Source organism: Vulpes vulpes, chromosome 14, assembly GCF_048418805.1.
Source record: "Vulpes vulpes isolate BD-2025 chromosome 14, VulVul3, whole genome shotgun sequence".
In the NCBI taxonomy this organism is placed as follows: domain Eukaryota; kingdom Metazoa; phylum Chordata; class Mammalia; order Carnivora; family Canidae; genus Vulpes; species Vulpes vulpes.
The window spans coordinates 73,286,931-73,306,941 of NC_132793.1; the positions used below are offsets into that span (position 1 = coordinate 73,286,931).

The 20,011-nt window shown below is 36.9% G+C and overlaps 1 protein-coding gene and 1 pseudogene across 8 annotated transcripts in view; one reads left to right on the forward strand and one right to left on the reverse strand.

Moving 5' to 3' along the window:
* The window catches only part of ATG10 (autophagy related 10), a 215,775-nt gene that overhangs the window by 183,080 nt on the left and 12,684 nt on the right, over positions 1 to 20,011 (reverse strand). For 5 of the 8 annotated variants that reach the window (XR_011997044.1, XM_025992944.2, XM_025992945.2 and 2 more), the window contains exon 2: positions 19,799 to 19,918. Coding sequence is in view for 4 of the 8 variants with exons in the window: in XM_025992944.2 (XP_025848729.1) it covers positions 19,799 to 19,906 (108 nt within the window). In the remaining 4 variants the exon portion in view is untranslated. Of the gene's footprint in view, positions 1 to 16,158; positions 16,250 to 19,798; positions 19,919 to 20,011 lie in introns of those variants that run through there. The other 3 variants (XR_011997043.1, XM_072736882.1, XM_072736880.1) reach the window with 1 other exon arrangement.
* LOC112915549 (nucleophosmin pseudogene) lies at positions 6,366 to 7,029 on the forward strand (annotated as a pseudogene).

The following is a 20,011-nucleotide window of genomic DNA, read 5'->3' on the forward strand; positions in this document are numbered from 1 at the left end:
TGGTTTTGTTAAGGTCCTGAAATTATAAATGATAGCCTTTTCTTTTTTACTTAAATTTGAATATCAAATGTTATGTAATGGGGCAAAGGAACATAAATCAACATTTGAAAATCTCATCCTAGACCAAATGCTTTTCAAACCATCTGTGGTAAAAGATCAGGAATTTTATTTACAATCTGTCATAGACACGCTTTTGAGAAAAACACTAAAATGAATTACTAGGAAAAAAAGAAATAAAAAATCCCAAACATACAAAATATAAGTCCCAGTTTAAGAAAAAAAAGGAAGAAGAAGAAGACGAAGATGACAATGATGGTGGTGGTGGTGATTATTTTAGAGCAGTTTTAAATTCACAGCAAATTTGAATAAAAAGTACAGAGTTCCTCCCATATATACTCTGCTCCCACATATGCATAGCTTCCCCCATTAACAGTATTGATTTTTAAATTATATTTGACAGGCGTAATCTCACTCTGTCAAATTATTTTTTTAAAGATTTTATTTATTTATTCATTAAAGACACAGAGGAGAGAGAGGCAGAGACACAGGCAGAGGAAGAAGCAGGCTCTATGCAGGGAGCCTGATGTGGGACTTGATCCAGGATCTCCAGGATCACACCCCAGGCCACAGTCGGCGTTAAACTGCTGCGCCACTGGGGCTGCCCCTCTGTCAAGTTATTTACAAGTTTCTAAGCACTCATTTTCAACATTTGCACTTACCTCCTTACACTGGTACCAATCCAGGACCACACTTTTAAGTAGCACTGCCTCTCATCCCAACCTATCTATCTACCTCCACCCTGCACCAGAGTCAAAAACAATCCTCTCCATAAAAGAACCAGGAAGACATAGAATGGAATATGCTATCATTAGTGAAAAGCCACTTGGGGTACATACACATCTGCCATCCATATATTTTTAATTCATGGAAGCTGATCCTTTTCCATAAGCTATTCGCCAATCTAATACATTTTCAGGTTTATGAGAGTAACAGGGTATAGGAAGAGTCTTATATATGACTTTCACTCTGAAACTTCTCTTTTTTTTTAGGGTGGTTAAATAACCTATTCTAGTTAGTGATTATTTACATAATAAAGATCCATTTAAATGCACACACACTACACCCTCCTGAAGCCAGCAAGAGGTGAACATGAAGATCTGAGACCAAACTTCTCTATGTGTGCAAAGCGTGCTTCCATTGTGCAATCACTTTACAAATAAGAAATAAATATTCGGTTTATAAGACTTAGAAGAAAAGGTTTATGGCTTTGACTGTTTTCCATTACTGGAAAATTTACATGCTGAAAAGTAGCAAAAACCAGTGCAAAAGAATAAACAGTGGGTGCACTTCAAGGGCTTGTTTCTTTCAAGGATCAGGAGTAAAATTGAGTTTTATTAGCTGTTTCATTAAGTTTTACTTTGAAGAAAAACAAACAGTGAAGGCATATGTGCAACATCTGATGAAAAAGGATTTCATTCTAAACAGTCTCTGTACAAAACTCATTAATGTAACATTAAATGTGAAGACTTGTCTAGCAATTTTAGGATAATTTTACTCATTTTGGTTTATTTATAATTTCTGACACAGTTTATTTAACATACTCTAATCTTTAAATCACCATGTGTACTAAACTAATATATTACATCTGTCTTTTCAATGACATTTTGCAATAAATATCTATAGCAGCTGTTAAAAGCAATTAGTATATGAAGTTTGTATCAAATCTAAAACCTAAAGTAAAATAATACAGCTGGATATTGATAACTTGGAAAATTCATGAAAGCAGATCAGTTCTTCTTAATCAAACTCTTATTTACAAATACTTTCCTTATACGACAAGACACTACAAGTTTCTTTTTAAGAAATATCTAAATTTCCGTGCTATTATAATCCAATACCTGGAATCTAGGCATCGAATGTATCAAAGTATTAAGTAAATATTTTTTTCCTCAGAGCAAATTTAAACATGCTGGATATTCATCATATTCTCCTGGAAGAATTTACTCAATCACTATTTTTCCATTTTAAGACGAAATGTTGGTACAAAGCAACTAAAGTTTGTTGGTAGAAAAAAATACCTATATCCTAGCTCCATTATGGGGGTTATATAATAGTGTGAACCTCTGGTGTGGAGCAGATTAAACTTCAGCTTCAAACTAAGTGAATGAACTAAATATTAAACTATAGGTTAGTGGTTAAGATTATAGTCTTTGGAAGCAGATACACCTTGGTTCCAATCTTGACCCTGCCTCTGACATAAAGGCCAGGTAACACTGGCTGGACAAGTCTCTTAACTTCTCTAAGCCTACACATCTCATCTGAAGTAGATATAATAATAGCTAATTCATAGGGATAGTGTGGAGATTAAATGAAATGAGGTATATGTAAATAATAGCACAATGATGATGTTTTGAAATGGACTTTGCTTTTAAAAAAAAAAATCTTACCCATTTTAATCCAGATAATATAACACACAGTTTTAAAAGTCAAACAGCACTAAAATCCATATATATAACAAAAATCATCAGCCCCTCTTACTCCTCCCCACACTCTGGTCAGGCAACCATTTGCAACTTTCCTTGCTATATCTCCTGGCATTCATCTCCAAATTCCATACATTTTATAGACATAGCTTTCTCCTGATAGATCAAGTTGAGGATGACCCTCAAACTAAAAAAAACTACAATCATTAAAAAATGATTTCTGTGAAACTTATACATTGGAAAGAACATATAGAAGAAACAGACTCCACCTTAGGAGCTAAATAGTCCAAATCAACTGTAACCTATGATTAGAGGATCTCTACTCCCCAGTACAAATAGGAAATTTTTCCCCTCCAATAACTGCTCTTAACCCTCTTGTGTGGAATCTCCTTTCCCACCTGTTAAGTGTAGCAGACTGACTGCAGAAATGACCCCAGTTTTTCATTCCTCACTAGATACTAGCCTTTGGGTAGCCAACTCCCCACAACGATTCTGAGCTGAGCCCCCAAGAAAAGTTTAAATAGAAGTCTTAAAGAGTGCTTGAGTGTTTTTATTTTCTGCTTTTGGACCCAACCACCATCAGAAGAACAAGCTCAGGCTAGCTTTCTGGAACGTAGAACCAAGTCAAATCATCCCAAATGAGGCTGTCTTAGACAAGCCAGCTCCCAGCCAACCCTCAGCTGACTGTAGATACATACACAAGCCCTGTAGACATCAACTGAGCCTTTCACAGATCAACAGAATGGTCTAACTCATTTATAAGCTTCTCAGAAATAATAAACGGTTATTTTAAACTACTAAATTTTATAACAGCTTATTATACAGCAATACCTAACTGATATATTAAAGATCCTTAAATAACAACTTGGTGCTGCACTCTAACTTTTTAGGTGCTTTCAGTTATTAGAATTCTATCCTACCGACAATTAAAATTCAATATGATTATTATTATCGTGATTTTGAAGACTTCAGACTCAAAATCAACTTGAAGCTCTTTTCTCCCTGTAGTTCAACCCACAGTCTCTATAGCTTGGAATGGAGACACGAAGCATGGCCTTGCTCAAGGGAACCTGCTATCCCTCACCACTTCTTCTAGGAGCCCATGGCTTGAGAATTGGAAGTAGGAAGGACAGTCATCCCCTTGCTTAACTAGATGGACTCACAGTCCTCTCTCTGTTGTTTGCTGTCACATCTCTGGTTCACACTGACTGGATGTCAGTATCCCTGGGTATGGCAGGCATGCGGCTGCCAGCTCCTTTATGGGGTGATTGTATGGGCTCTTCAGAAGATCCTGCAGAGAAACAGCCCCTTGGACATTTACTTATACAGGCAGTAACCATGCACACTCTACCATCACAGAGGTCCCTTCTCCTCCTGGCTCAAGCAGGACAACAGAAAAATAGGTCAAGCCTAGCTACTCCCTGGAATGAATATATTTAAAAAATTAAACAGTGTCCTCTCCCCCTGTACTATCACTCTCAACTCCATTTAGCCATGTTTCAACAAAAAAGGGCAGACTAGCCAGTCCATTGCTAAGCAAATGCTCAACTAGGTAATGAATAGACCTTCCTTCTGACCTGAGGGCATCCCATACTCTACAAGTGGCTCCTTGGACAAGGAAAGGAAAGGAAAGATTTAGGAAGAGAAGGAATCACTACTCATCACAGACTCTCCACTTTTCCACTAAATCCTATTCTCATATTGGGATGTGGTTGGGAATCCCAGTTCTTCAGGAATGAATGGTTCCTTAGAATACTCTCTACAGGCAGGTTTCTGGTCCCAGTGGCTAGTAGATTATTCATAGCAATCCAAATATAGAAAATTAGTTACTCAGGGTATTTTGTCTTCAGCTTAAGGCCTTAGCTGCAATTCTGGAACAAGATAAAATGGCCCCACTCAACGCACTGTTATATGGTTATTTTTAAATCTAAAGTATGCATTAAATTCCACTATACTGCATATCATTATAGGAAAATTCCATTTTTACAGAAATGCCAGTTTTATTAAAAAGACTGCCCTGAAGAGGTTATTTGAATGATACTTATTAACTTTTTATGTAAATTTTATGGTGTTTTCATGGATCCTAATTCACCAATTAAGGGATAAAAGAACATCGGCATTTTTTTTTAATTTCTCATAATTTTTCAAATAAAACTTTTTACCTGATAAAGTTCTTTGGACAAAATGTGAATTTTTATTTTATACAGAAAATCTGATATTTAATCATTCATTTAACAAATACTTGTTTGTGTATCTACTTTATACTTGGTAATAGTCTAGGTGCACTGGGCATATCAGCAAAGATCTCTGTCCTCATAGACTAAGCTGGGAAAGAGAAACTTTAAACAATAAACATAATAAAAAAGTAAATTGCAAAGCATGTTAGAAGGTGAATAGTAGTATGAGGGAAAAGAGTGGGATAAGGGAAGTCAGAAGTGACGCTGGCAGGTAAGGGGACCAAGTGATTCGACGTGTTGTAAAGGGTGGTAGAAAGTCTTCAGTAAGAAGGTAACGTGAGAGAACACATGAAGGAAGGGGGGATGCTGAGAGGAGGGCAGTTAGCCATATCTGGAAGAGGAATGCTCTACAAAGATGAGCCAGCCGATTTAGAGGCCCCAGGAAGGAATGTTTGTCTAGGGTTTCTCTAATGTGTTTGAGGAACAATAAGGAAGTTAGTGTGCCTGGATAGTTGTGAATGAAAGGAAAGGAGATAGGAGGTGAAGTCAGAAAAGTAATAAGAAGGATGAGGAAGGAACAGATCACATAGTTTATAATCTGTTATAAATGTTTGTCTTGGGGCACCTGGGTGGCTCAGTCAGTTGAGCGTTTGACTCTTGATTTCGGCTTGGATCATGATCTCATTCATGGTCCTGGAATCAAGCCCCACTTTCAGGCTCTGTGCTGGCAGGGAATCTGCTAGAGGATTCTCTCTCTCTCTCTCTCTCTCTCTCTCCCTCTGCCCCTTCCCCTGTTTGTGTTTGCATGCATACTCTCTCTCTAAAATAAACAAATAAATCTTTTTAAAAATAATAAATAAATGTTTTGGCTTTTACTCAGAATTGAGAAGTGATACAATGTGACTCGCATTTTAAAAGGTTTACACCATAAGAAGGCAAGAGTGGAAGCAGGCAGATAGGAAGGTAATCCTAGTAAAAGTTGATAATTGTTTATACCAGAGTGGTAGCAAGAGATGATGAAAAATGGTCTGATCCTAGATATTATGAAGGTGGAGGCAACAGGATGACCTAATGGACTGAATGTGGGGTATGAGAGGAATAGAGAAGGTAATGATAACTCCAGTAGCTTGAACAACTGGAAAGATGGAGTAACCATCAACTGAGAGAAGATTAGTTTGGGTGGTAGTGGGTAAGTCTGGGAGGAGGAAGACTCAGAGTTTAATTTTGGACATGTTGACTTCAAGCTCTAAGAAGAGACATTAAAGTAAAAATGTCAAATAAGAAGTTGGCCTTATGAATCTAGAATTCAAGAGAGAAGTCTGGGCCGAGAATATACATTTGAGAGTAATTAGCATTTGATGCAATTTAAATTATGACCTCCAGGTTCTCATGAGAATAGCTAAGAGAATGAGACAATCCCTGGTGTGATTCCTTCCTACACAGCTGTTCTGTAGAACAGTAGTCATTTATCTCTGTCTGCCTTTTGCCTCACCCAAATGCATGCCATTACCCCCTGGAAAATTCTATGGATCTGGACAAGACCCCTCTTTGGTCCCAGAAATATCTTTTTGGTTGTGAACCAAAGGCTCACAAAGATTATCACTTAAAGGTGGATAATGATGAAAATGAGCACCACTTATCTTTAAGAAGAATCAGTCTAGGGGCTGGTGCAAAGGAGAGATTGCACACTGTTGAAGCAGAGGTAATGAATTACGAAGGCAGTCCAATTAAAGTCACACTGGCAACTTTGAAAATGTCTGTACAGCCAACAGTTTCCCTTGGGGCTTTGAAATAACACCACCTGTGGTCTTACAGTTGAAATGTAGTTCAGGGCCTGTGCATATTAGTGGCAGCACTTAGTAGCTGTGGAGGAAGACACAGAGTCAGAAGAGGAAGAGAAAGAAACTCCTTAGTATATCTGAAAAGAGTTCTGTCCCTGGAAGTGGTAGCAAGGTTCCAAAGAAAAAAGTAAAACCTAAAAAAAAAAAAAAGAAAAAAGTAAAACCTGCTGCCAATGAAGATGATGATGATGATTTTGATGATGAGGAAGCTAAGAAAAGGTCCCAGTAAAGAAATCTATATAAGATACTCCAGCCAAAAATTGTGCAAAAATCAATCCAGAATGCAAAAGAGTCAAAAGCATCAACACCAAGATCAAAGAATCTTTTAAAAACTAGGAAAAGACTCCCAAAACACTGAAAGGACCTAGTTCTACTGAAAACATTAAAGCAAAAATGCAAGCAAGTATAGAAAAAGTTGGTTCTCTTCCCAAAGTAGAAGCCAAGTTCATCAATTATGTGAAGAATTGCTTCCGGATGACTGACCAAGAGGCTATTCAAGATCTCTGGCAGAGGAGGGAGTCTCTTTAAGAGAATAGTTTAAACAGTCTGTTAAATTTTTCCATCTTTATTTCATTTCTGCAACAGTTGATATCTGGCTTTCCTTTTTATAATGCAGAGTGAGAACTTTCCCTACTGAGTCTGATAAATGTTGTCCAGGTTCCACTGCCAAGAATGTGTTGTCCAACATGCCTGTTTAGTTTTTAAAGATGGAACTCCACCCTTTGCTTGGTTTTAAGTATGTATGGAATGTTTTGATAGGACATAGTAGTAGTGGTGTTCAGACAAATGGAATGGTGGGGAGACAAAAATATACATGTGAAATAAACTCAGTATTTTAATAAAGAGCCCAGCTAGCTCAGTCAGTAGAGCATGAGACTCTTATTTTAATAAAGTAAAAAAGAAGAAGAAAAGAAGAAGATATGGACAGCATGGTCACTAACATTATAAAGCTGTAGAGACAAGAAAAATAACAGAGGTGACGGGAAAGGAGTGAAGAGGAATATAGAAGGTAAACCAAGAGAGTGAGAACACCAAATGTAGAAAGTATAACAAGAACTGGATGATAAATCCTACCAAAAACTATTAAAAGATCAAAAAATTTACTAATGAACTTAGCAGTAACGAACTTACAGTTCTCTGATGACATTACATAATAATATCATATCCAATGTCTCATTCCACTTAAAAGGAATTTTGCTATTTAATGAAAACTCTCCTAAAACAAATAGTCTTTAAATACTGATCAATGACCCACTTATTGCAAACAATACATTACCCAATGAAATGAAATACAATGACATGTATTTATTCAAATAACAAACTGGAAAAACTCCTTGCAACTTTTATGATTTTAACTCAATGAAACAAATGCACACAGAATGCTTGCTGTGCTAAGCACCAAGGATACACAAGTGAGGACAGAAAAACAAACTCCTGGCAGTCAAGCTTTCTGACTGCTATGGGGGATCAGGCAAGCCTACAGAGAAACACACGGAGAATTGTGCGACAATTATATGGAAATACAGAGGAGGGGGCATCTAAGTAAGACGTGGGGGTCAGGGTCCCCTATGTAAAGGAGATGATGCTCAATTCTAATCTTGAAAAAATATGCAGTGATGATGTGCAAAGGATTTAACCATACAAGTCACAAAAAAGGTATCAAATGACTAATATATGAAAATACCTTTCAATGAACTAGCTTTTAGGAAAATGCAGATTAAAGTCACCATGTGGCCTCACAAGGCAGGGCTTCAAATCTTCTCCAAAAAAAAAACAACTTTGAAACTGTTCAAAATTGCTTAAAAAAAAAAAAAAACCCATTTCAGGGACACCTGGGTGGCTCAGCGGTTGAGCCCATCTGCCTTCCGCTCAGGGCCTCAGGGCGTGGTCCCAGGATAAAGGATCAAGTCCCTCATGGGCTCCTGCAGGGAGCCTGCTTCTCTCTTTGCCTATGTCTCTGCCTCTCTCTGTGTGTCTCTCATGAACAAATAAATAAAAATCTTAAAAAAAAAAAAAATTTTCAGGAACCAAGAAACCAACCAAAGTCAAATAACATATTAAGAAGGACTTATTCATAAAACACTGTTGAAATTTGGTTATAAACAGTAGAAATCTGCGGCACTCCTGCTTGCAGCTACTGCCCTCTGTCCTAGTGGTCTGGGTGGGTGTTCTCCCTGGATCACAGCTAGGACAGCTTTAAGACCAGAGAGGTTCAAGTGATCCAGAGCTGAAGATGAAAGAAAATATGCCCTTTGGCAGTGTCTCTAATAAAAGTAGCAACCTCACTAGCAAGTCTGAGGTAGCCACCCCAGCTAGGACAAGCAACCAACCAGAAACATAAACAGAAAGGTAGTAGAAAGGTCCTGGTAATGAGAGACCCACAGAGGGACTTGAACTCTGCCAACACCCCTAGCTGCCTTCAGCTCACGTGCCCCAAGGAAACCAGGCGGTCTTCATGTCCTGGGCTGATGGTGGGCCTGCACACAAGCACAGAGGACATGAGAGAGACCAGAAGCCAGGGTAGACTAGGGCTCCCCAGCACATACAGATCCTTCAGGCAGACAGAAACCTTACTCCACCATTGACACTCTGGGTGTTGGAGCATAACTCTGACCAATCAGAGACCACAAAGCTATGCATAAATATAATGTTGAGCAAAAGAAGTGATGAGACTCAAAAGGGTACATCTTTTTTAGGCACAAGCTGTGTATGCTTAGCAAAGGTACCTGGACTATATCCTGAAATAACGAAGAATCACTGAAGGATTTAACCAGGGAGTAATGGATTGGAATTATATTTTATAAGATCACTTTGGTAGATCAGAAGACAGAGGGCAAGATTAGACGCAGAGAGCAGAAATAATAACCTGAACCAAGACAGTGGCAATTGCAAGGAGAGCAAAGGATGAGAAGGTAAGTGAGTATGAACGATGTTGAAAGGGGGAATAAACTGATGGAGTGATCCATCAGATTAGGTATTGAGGAGACAGAGGAATATAAAAGCCTTCAGGTTCATGGCCTGAGCCAGAAGGATGGTGGAATCACCTACTAACCAAAGAAGTCAAATGAGGAGGCTGAAAGATGATGAGCTCAATTCTGATTACACTGAGCTCAAGGTTTACAGAACTCTAATGTGTGATACTGTTTATATCATTAAACACAGGACCACTGTGGTTCAATAACCTGAGTTCTCACTCGGGTTCTAGCTCAAACTTGAGCAAGTCAATTGTTATTTTGGTGCCAAAGTCTATCATTTATTCAAGTTATCTTGATACAAAATGAAGAAAATAAGACTGCCCTATTTACTTACAGGATTGTCACAAGCATAAAAAGAATGCTGTAAGACAAGAATACATTTGATTGCTGCTATAGCACACAATTTATTCTGGAAATTGTAACTCATATGATCAAAAAGAAGCCGTAAATACTGGAAAAGAAATCATGTTTTCACTATGTCAGATGACATGGAAAACATGAAATAATTATTTTTAAAAGTACTAGAAGTAAAAGACGGTTCATTTAGGTAACCAGTTTCAAAAGATACCTAACAAAATCAGTCTTTAAGGTGGAAACTTATCAGGGTACCTTGATTATGGCAGCTCCATAATTAAGCAAATGACTCTTAATTTTGTCCCAGATCATGATCTCAGGATTGTAAGATTGAGCCCTGCTCTGGGCTCTGTGCTGGGGGTGTGGAGCCTGCTTGAGATTCTCTCTCCCCTCTTCCTCTACTCCTTCCCCACCCACCTCTCTCTCTCTCATTCTCTCAAAAAATATTAAAATTAAAAAAAATAAAGTGAAAACTTACTTTTTTCCTAAAAGGTAAGACAATGTTATAGATATGTAATTAAACTCCAAATTTATAAATTTAAAAGAATAATCATTAAAATCCCAATTGGGAAATATACATATGAGGGAAATTCACCAAAACAACTACAACTGTACTAGAGTATGATTTTTGATTATTTTTTTCTCTATATTTTTACAAATATCCATGATCATAATAATATTGTCTATAGTTGAAGGCCTTTTCCAAGGCTTTGGAAATAAGCATTTTTCAAGTTCAAGTTAAAAATAACTCATAATAGGTCAGAGCAAAAAGGTAAATTATTTAAAGGGAGAGAATGGCTCTCCAGACAGCAAGATTTGACTGTAAGCTGATGGCAACCAAAAGAGACTGGTCAGTCATTAAAACTTAAAAGAGAGAGAGAGAGTGAGAGAGAGAGAGAGAGATCAGTGAAGTGGCAATGTCCACTGCACAGTTCAAGAGAGAAATTCTTACCCTACAAATCTAAAATTGCAACCTCTCCTCAATGGTAAGACTACCCCTATTGCAGAGCAAGATATATGCCACTCTCAGATTATGCCAATAAATATCTCAGTTATATAGCTATAGATGAGAATTTGTGCTTATTCTTTGCTTATACAATTGTGACTGGCCTATCCACAAAACAAAAATGAGTCATCGGGCAGCCCAGGTGGCTCAGCGGTTTAGCGCCACCTTTGGCCCAGGGCCTGATCCTGAAGACCCAGGATGGAGTCCCACATTGGGCTCCCTGCATGGAGCCTGCTTCTCCCTCTGCCTGTGTCTCTGCCTCTCTCTCTCTCTGTGTGTCTCTCATGAATAAAGAAATAAAATCTAAAAAAAAAAAAAAAAAAAGAATCATCATGACAGGAGAACTCCAGTTTACTTGACAATTCTATTTATTATAAATTAATAAATTAGATTCTATATACACTCCTCCCCCACAATATATATATGAACTTTAGAATTTGAGGGTAAGATCTTGGGCTTCATGAACTCACCACTATAAAGATAACTCTCCACAAGGCTTTTGAAAATACAGCCTACCATCTTTCCCAGTAAACCCAAATATCACTGTTAAATGAGAAGGTGGTTTAATTGTTAAACATGCACAATTACTATCACTATCTAAATTTTAATTTATAAATTTTTAAAGTATTATAGCTTTTCTTTCTTTGATACTCTTGATAATCTTTAAAGTGATGTTCAAAATTCATAAGTGATACAACCTGTTCTTCTTGAAATGATTGCTTAAGATTTGCATATGCTTAAGTGACAAATCATATCATAACACACAATAAATTATGAATGAAAAATCTAGTGTAACTGACTATGATTCAATGTTTATTACAAAAACACAGCATGCTGCTCCAAGTGTAATTTTCTTCTAATCTCCAAAGATAAACTAAAAAAAAAAAAAATCTACTTTAGTCTAATCAAGAGATTATACCAATACAACATATTTAATCTTTATCTAGTGACATTTGAGCCCAGAAATAATATTTCATTAACTCAGAGTGGATGGCTGAAACAAATACAGCATTACACCAAAATTTAATAGAAGTAACATGCTCACAACTTCCCTAAAAATGATTATAATATAGTAATAATTTATTTTAAATAAGCTGAGGAAAAAGAAGAAAAGCAAAACTTAAGTATTTCAAACCAACAAATGTGGTTATTTGTTACTCACATAAAGCAACATGGTATCTAAGAAACCTGTGAAAACCTGTGAAGAGCTATTACATATCTCTCACTTGAAAAAAAAAAAAGAAACCTGTGAAAAATGTCTATTTCTTTTAGTAAACCTTAAAATTGTCATTTAACTGGGATCCCTGGGTGGCGCAGCGGTTTAGCGCCTGCCTTTGGCCCAGGGCGTGATCCTAGAGACCTGGGATCAAATCCCACATCGGGCTCCCGGTGCATGGAGCCTGCTTCTCCCTCTGCCTGTGTCTCTGCCTCTCTCTCTCTCTCTCACTGTGTGCCTATCATAAATAAATAAAATAAAAAAAATTTTAAAAAAAAAATTGTCATTTAACTTTAGCAGAGAAATCTATCTAAGCATATTGTGTACACAGTTCTGGAACTTGGTTGCACAATAATATGAATGTACTTTACTGAACTGTAGATTAAAAATGACTAAAATGGTAAATTATATGTTGTGTGTTTTTTACCACAATTTTAAAAGATTCTAGTTACTTATTTATTTGGGAGAGAGAGTGAGTGCACAAGCATGGGGTTTGGGGCAGAGAGAGAGAAAGAAGCACACTCCCAGGACCCAGAAATCATGACCTGAGCCATAGACGCTTAACCAACTGAGTCACCCAGGTGCCCAGTCATAGTTTTATTTTATTTGTAAAGATTTTATTTATTTGACAGATAGAGAGAGCATGAGAAGGCGGAGGGGCAGAGAGAGAAGCGGACTCTCTGTTAAGCAGCAGCCTGATGTGGGACTTGACCCCAGGACCCTGGGATTATGACCTGAGCCAAAAGCAGATGCTTAACCGAATGAGCCACCAAGGCACCCAGCCGTAATTTCAAAAATAAATCTAAAACTTTTAGAAGTTTTAAAAATGTAGAAATAATGTCTTTTGAATCTTTTTCTGAGTTCATTCATTAATTTTAATATATAATGAGACATAAATTTAGGTACTGATTTGAAGTACTGATAATTTTAAGATGGGGGGGAATGAAAGCCATGTTAATTAAATTGAGATATGTTATGTCATTTTATATATGCTAGAGATGCTTTAAAACACTATGTACCTGGCTGTGAGTTGATAATTGTGGGGGCTAGGCGATAGGTACATGTGAATTCATTACCCTATTTTCTTTACTTTTGTACCCTTGAAATTTTTTTATAAGACATTAAAAATAGGGGCACCTGGATGGCTCAGTCAGTTAAGCATCTACCTTCGGCTCAGGTCATGATCCCAGGGTCCTGGGATGGAGCTCCGCATCAGGCTCCTTGCTCAGCAGGGAGCCTGCTTCTCTCTCTCCCTCTGCCTGTGGCACCACCTACTTCTGCTCTCTCTCTCTGTCAAATAAATAAAACCTTCAAAGAAAAAAAAAAAAGACAAGACAAGACATTAAAAATAAGGACATCTGTGCAAATAAGCAAAGTGTGAAACTCAGGAGGGCAGCAGATTGATGGAAAGGACAAGGTGGGTTTTCTACCAAGCCACAGTTAGAAGATAGCATAAAGTAAAATACAGAAATATTTTACAATCTATTTTTAAAAATATGAATTTGATATAATTAGAATAATGTTGAAGGATTTTTAGGAAAAGTAATGTGAATTTAACCAGAAAGACTACTAAAAGGAAAATATTAAAAAATCAATTTAAATTTCTAAGAATAAAATGAAATTGTAAAGTTTTACTCTGTCTAAATTAGGAAATAAGCCCTTTCAATCAGCTGTTCCTAAGCTGTAAAGAAAGTTATCAAAATATTTCTGGTGTGTTGCTATGTAAGTTTCAAAATATAATCAAGTAGGTTTAACTAACAATAGAATTATTTGGGGGGGGGCTTTAATTCTTCTTTAACAATAACATACAAATAATCTAGTATTAACTGTATAAAATCCAATCTCAAGATTTGTATACTATTTCATTTACAGTATCTAAGTATCTCTCTTCCTATTTTTGCTATACAAAGGTGAGAGAAAAAAATTGAAAACCGATAGGAAATTATTTTATCAATAACCTATGAAAAGTCAAATCACAGGACTGAGCTCCTAAACTAATGTATTCATATCTAGTAGGTAAAAACAAAAAAACCAAAAAATTTAGAAGGCAAGTTGTTCTGAAGTATTAAACTCTGCACAAATCACCAAAGGAGATCTAAACCTAAAATAAGAACATTTGTAATTATTAATAAACTCTGTGGTAAAGAGTAAATTATGACAAGATAGAAGAAAAGGAAGCATGTGTAAAATACACAAAAGAGAATACTATCAAATTCAAACCTATATATATATTACCCATATTCAGTACATAACAAGATTTTGCCACATTTCCGTCTCCTATCCCTGATTTGTTTTTTATTTTGTTAAGCTAAATTGGTGTCACTTTATACTTTTACTCCATAATCAAATATCCCTAGTTGTCTTTAAAAAGGTCCTTTTACAGTTGATTTGTTTGAGTCAGGATCCAAATAAGGTTCACAAATTACATTAGGTTACGTCTCTTGGATTTCTTTTAACCTAGAGTAGTGCTGCTCAAAATATGGTCTGAACTGCTGCCAGTTCAAGAACTAATTGTTGTCAGTCCAAAAACTGTCACCGATCCTCAAAAGGTCAATATGATAAATTCAGAAAAGAAACATAAGGACTTAGAAACTTTCATACAAAACATCCAAGTGCATGGTCAGTGGACCTATGACCCTGAATCAGCCTGCTGGTCATCATCCTCCCATGTTGACTCACATATAACCTGAGCTGCACACTGGTCTCCTCTGCCCAGAAAGGATTTTTTTTTTTTTTAAGAGAGTCGGGAACAGGGGGCAGGTGCAGAGGGAGAGAGAGAGAATCTATATATTTTTTTTAAGATTTTATTTATTTATTCATGAGAGACACAGAGAGAGGCAGAGACAGACAGGGGGAGAAGCAGACTCCCTGAGGGAAGCCTGATGTGAGACTCAATCCCAGGACGCCGGGATCATGACCTGAGCCAAAGGTAGACACTCAACCACTGAGTCACCCAGGCGTCCCAGGAGAGACAACTTAAAGCAGGCTCCACACTCAGCACAGAGCCCAACACGGGACTAGATCTTACAACCCTGAGATTATGACCTGAGCCAAAATCAAGAGTCAGACACTTAACTGAGCCACCCAGGCACTCCCAGAAAGGTTATTTTACAAACAAAACTACCTTGGTCCTCAATAACAGATAGAGGTGCAATCCTCTCCTCATGTCTTTACCTAACCATTAACTTTTTAAGTAAATTGGGTCAGTAGATCTTTAGATTTCTGTATTTCTCTATTTGTTTCCTGTGGTATCAATTAACTTGGTTCTCTATCAGTTGACTTCCTAATTGATTCTATTCAGGCTCAACATTTCGGGCAAGAGTATTTCATGGATAATGCTCTGTGATTTCTGCTATAAAACTTGAGCAACTATATATTATCTAGATGTACTATTTTTAGTAATACCATGATTAATCAGTAGGTTCAGGTGATGATAGTTAAATCTCTTCTTTGTAAATTCCCCATCAACCTTTTACCTAATAGTTTCATCCACTGATTACTGTCACCTAATTCATTTCATTAGGGATTGAAAAGTAGTGATTTTCTAATTCTACCATCCTTTCTACATTTATTAGATGGAATTCTGGGGGAAAAAGTTCCCTTATCAAATTAGTATATTTAGTTACCATGAAACACAGATAATACAGGAAAGGTAAGGTAAATGCTTATTTCTTTCCTTTTGACTAACAATTTTCAAATCAAAAGTATTCAATGAGTTAGGTTTGGAGACCCTTCTACTCCACTCTATCCTATATTTGTTATTCTCTCTCTCTCTCTCTCTCTCTCTCACACACACACACACACACACACACACACATTATAAACTGATGGGTTTTTAAGATACTTGTATTTCAGAGGTGCCTGGATGGCTCAGTCAGTTAAGTGGCTGCTTTCAGCTCAGGTCCTGATACCAGGATCCTAGGATGGAGCCCTGCATTGGGCTCCCTGCTCAGCATGGAATCCATTTTTCCCTCTCCCTCTGCCCCTCCCCACCACCCTACCCCCTATGGCTCATGCTCTCTTTCCCTCAAATAAATAAATAATATCTAAAAAAAAAAAAAAAGATACTTGTATTTCAAGCAATTGCATTCATCATTATTTGCTACCTTTTGCTCTTCTTCTTATCCTGAAGTACTCAGAATAATACACCAAAGACCAGCACATTATATTTGATGCTAAATAGTTTTTCAGTATTTTCTGAAAAAAAGAAAAAACTAAATTTCACTTAAAGCATTATTTCTACAATAAAAGACATTGAAAATTTCAAACAACCAACTACAAATCATAACCATAATACGACTTTCCATGTGTCAGAAACTGTACTAAATTCTTTGAATGTAAATCCCATTTAATCTACACAACTACCAAACTGTATGATGGATATTATTTTTATTCCTATTTTACAGGTAAAGAAAATGAAGTTTGGAGACCTTAAGTCTCTAAGTCCAAAATCCAGCTGGTAAATGCTAGAACAAGTATTTGTAGCCATGTCTAACTCTGAATTCCATGATCTTAATGAATATCTTTACTATCTGACAGACCATTCTGTTAAACAATGGCTCTCAACAAGAGTTCCTGAGGGGTATTTATAAACAAATCTGAATGTGTGATTGACAACATGTGACTCTTTAAAGGAGGCTTTATATATAGGAATAAACAAGATCCTTTTTAAAAATAACTTTCAGGAAAAAAAAATAACTTTCAAGGGCAGAGGGAGGCACTACAAGGTCTACAAGCAACCTTTTAAGAGTAATACATTCACTCTCTTGACTACAGTGAAGGTTCATAGGTCTCTCTATACACGTCAAAACATCAAACTGTGCACTGTGCAGCACTGTTGTTTCCCAATTATGTCTCAAGATAACTATTTTTTAATAAAATAAAATAAATTTCTGGAGCCTATAAAGTAAAACAACCGTATAGTTATTCTCTCTAAACAGTCCCACAAAAAGACTGAGATAAAGACTGAGGTTTGAAAAAAAAAAAAAAAGACTGAGGTTTGTAGGAAGTAAGCAAGTGACTGATTCATAATTTCCTTCGCAAAAGTGGTACAGCACTGCAGAAATTAAGTGGCAAAAATACTAACCTCTCAAAATTCAGAAGAGAGGTATCTGCTTTGCTGACAGCCCCCTTTACTAATTCAGATCAATAGTGTGCACTGAGGTAGCGCTTGGTAAGAAACCACAGTCATATCACACACACACACATCTCAACCCAGAAATCATCAATTGGCCACTCATACTCCCATATTATATACCACTAGCATGTTGGGTTTGGTCCTATTTTTGAAAACTCTTATTAATTAGTCACCAATATTTGAAAATTTAGAGATTTCTCCCCCCAAAATATTTTACTTTTCTTAAAAGGTCTGGTAACCCTTGGGTCCATGTTCCTAAGCTGGTAAGAAGACAAACATTCTGCTTAGCCACAGGCCTTAGGACTCAGTGTCCATATTGTCTTGTACCCGGCAGCTTGATCCGTTTATGTTACCATGCCTGGACTCCAAGGCTTTTGAGTCTGCAGTCCTTGCCCTAAGGTTACAAAGATTTTCCCCAGTGTTTTGTTTTGGTACTATCTATGGGCTCATCCCCACATTAAAACAAAACAAAACAAAACAAAACAAAAAACCTGTCCTTAATTAGAGGTACAATTCTAACTCTGCAGGGTAGGTAGTTTTCCTAACTCAGCAGGCAGTGGCAACAAATACGAAACCAGACATAGCCATATCCATCCCTGAGGCACCAGCCAGACAAGAATAAAAACAAATCCTGGAAACTAGTTCTCGGCACACTAGTTTCAACAAATTCAGTGAAGAAATTTTTTTTAAGATTTTATTTATTTATTCATCCAAGACAGAGGCGGAGACATAGGAAGAGAGAGAAGCAGGCTCCATGCAGGGAGTCGAGGGAGTCGAATGTGGGACTCAATCCCAGGACTCCAGGATCACGCCCTAAACTGAAGGCAGATGCTCAACCACTGAGCCACCTAGGCGTCCCCAAGTGAAGAAATTTCTAACAGATATTTTTATTATTGAATGAATCTCTCTCCTGGAGACCTTCCCCAGCACCCTTCAATGTGTGTGTGCACACACACACACACACACACACACAGTCTCAGCTCCCTCCCTAACCTTCTCCTCCCCTATTCTACTAGATCACTGAAATGGTAACTGGAGTATCTATTATTCTAGCTCCAGTTTAAGACAAAAGAAAATTCCTTGGGGTATCTGGGTGGCTCAGTGGTTAAGCATCTGCCTTTGGCTCAGGTAGTGATCCCAGGGTCTCAGGCTCCCTGCATGGAGCCTGCTTCTCCCTCTGCCTGTGTCTCTGCCTCTCTCTCTCTGTGTCTCTCATGAATAAATAAAATCTTTTTTTTTAAAAAAAAGAATAACCATATAAATTATTACAAGTCAAAAGATATCAGAAACCTACATTCCTTCAATGAATTAACAGCCAATATACATTTTTTTTTAATCATTATATATCAGGGGATCCCTGGATGGCTCAGTGGTTTAGCGCCTGCCTTCAGCCCAGGGCGTGACCCTGGAGACCCAGGATCGAGTCCCACGTCGGGCTCCCTGCATGGAGTCTGCTTCTCCCTCTGCCTGTGTCTCTGCCTCTCTCTCTCTCTCTCTCTCTCTCTCTCTCTCTCTGTGTCTCTAATGAATAAATAAATAAAATCTTAAAAAAAGATCATTCTATATCAGAAACATTGATATTAAGTTACGATGAAGACAATAAAAGATAAATAAAAACTCAAACATAATAGCAAACAAAATTATAAAACACTCGGGAAAAAGCTTAATAAAATGTGCTAATAATAAAGTCATGTTATTCTGGAGCAGGAGATACCATAGGGGCTTATGACTGTCCAACCACTAACTTAAAGAGTGGGGCTGGTGTCTCCCATGATACCCTCTGAACCTCACCCCCATGATAGCTTAGCTGGCACAAAAGAGAAATCATGGCCTTTCTCTCCAGTGACACTGTGGATCAGATCAAGACCTGCATTTCCCTGGCTTAGCTCTGAATCAAGGAATCAGCTCAAAACTATTCACATATCTCTGAGTTCATATAGCAAACAGAGCCAATAAGCAGAAAATTGGGAATTACCACTTTTTTAGGAATCAGATTAAGACATCACACAGAGAAAATTTATCCTTTCAGAAAATTATCTCAAGGAACTTTTAAAGAGATTTTTGCAGGGAATCTTACTAAGTGTATGTGTGAAAAGAGATAAATCCATAGGCCTTTTATATTATTATTATTACTGAATAGAACCAAAAGAAAGAATGCTTTGGAATGTGTTTACATTATTAAGAAATTCTCAATTAATTCATTTCTTAATATTTCAGAATTTGTGGTTGTTTGACTATAGTTTGGTTTCAGGATTATCTTTCCACTCTCTGGACAAAAGTACTTTCCTAAGAAAATTAATAGTGTAAATAAATGGTTTGAAGCACCACAGAAGCATCTGTTTACATTCAGATAATTAATATGCTAAGCATTCTTATCTATTAAATTAAAGCAGGTCACCTAAGGACTTTTCTAGATAATACTTCATTAGCCTAATTATAATGAGTATATATAGTTGAAACAATAAAATGGACATCTGTTTTAAAATATTCTTCAATTTAAGCCTTTTACTAAATCAAACTAGCTTTCACACATTAGTTTCAATTACTGAGGTTTTATATGGCCAAAAAAAACCTTCATTAAAATAGAAAATAAAAATTTCTGTTCTTACCTTTGAAGTTCTCCATTCCCAACCATCACCTATCTCCTGTGAATGTTTAATGAATTCTGCACAAAAATGCTGGAACGTTTTTTCTCCAAAGAACTCATCTTCTTCCATATTAAATGATAACTGCAATATAAAAACTAAGTATAAGCATCAGCTGTAGAATGAATGCTAAAAGGAATTCTGCTAAATCACTTACTTCTTTAAACAAACCAAAAT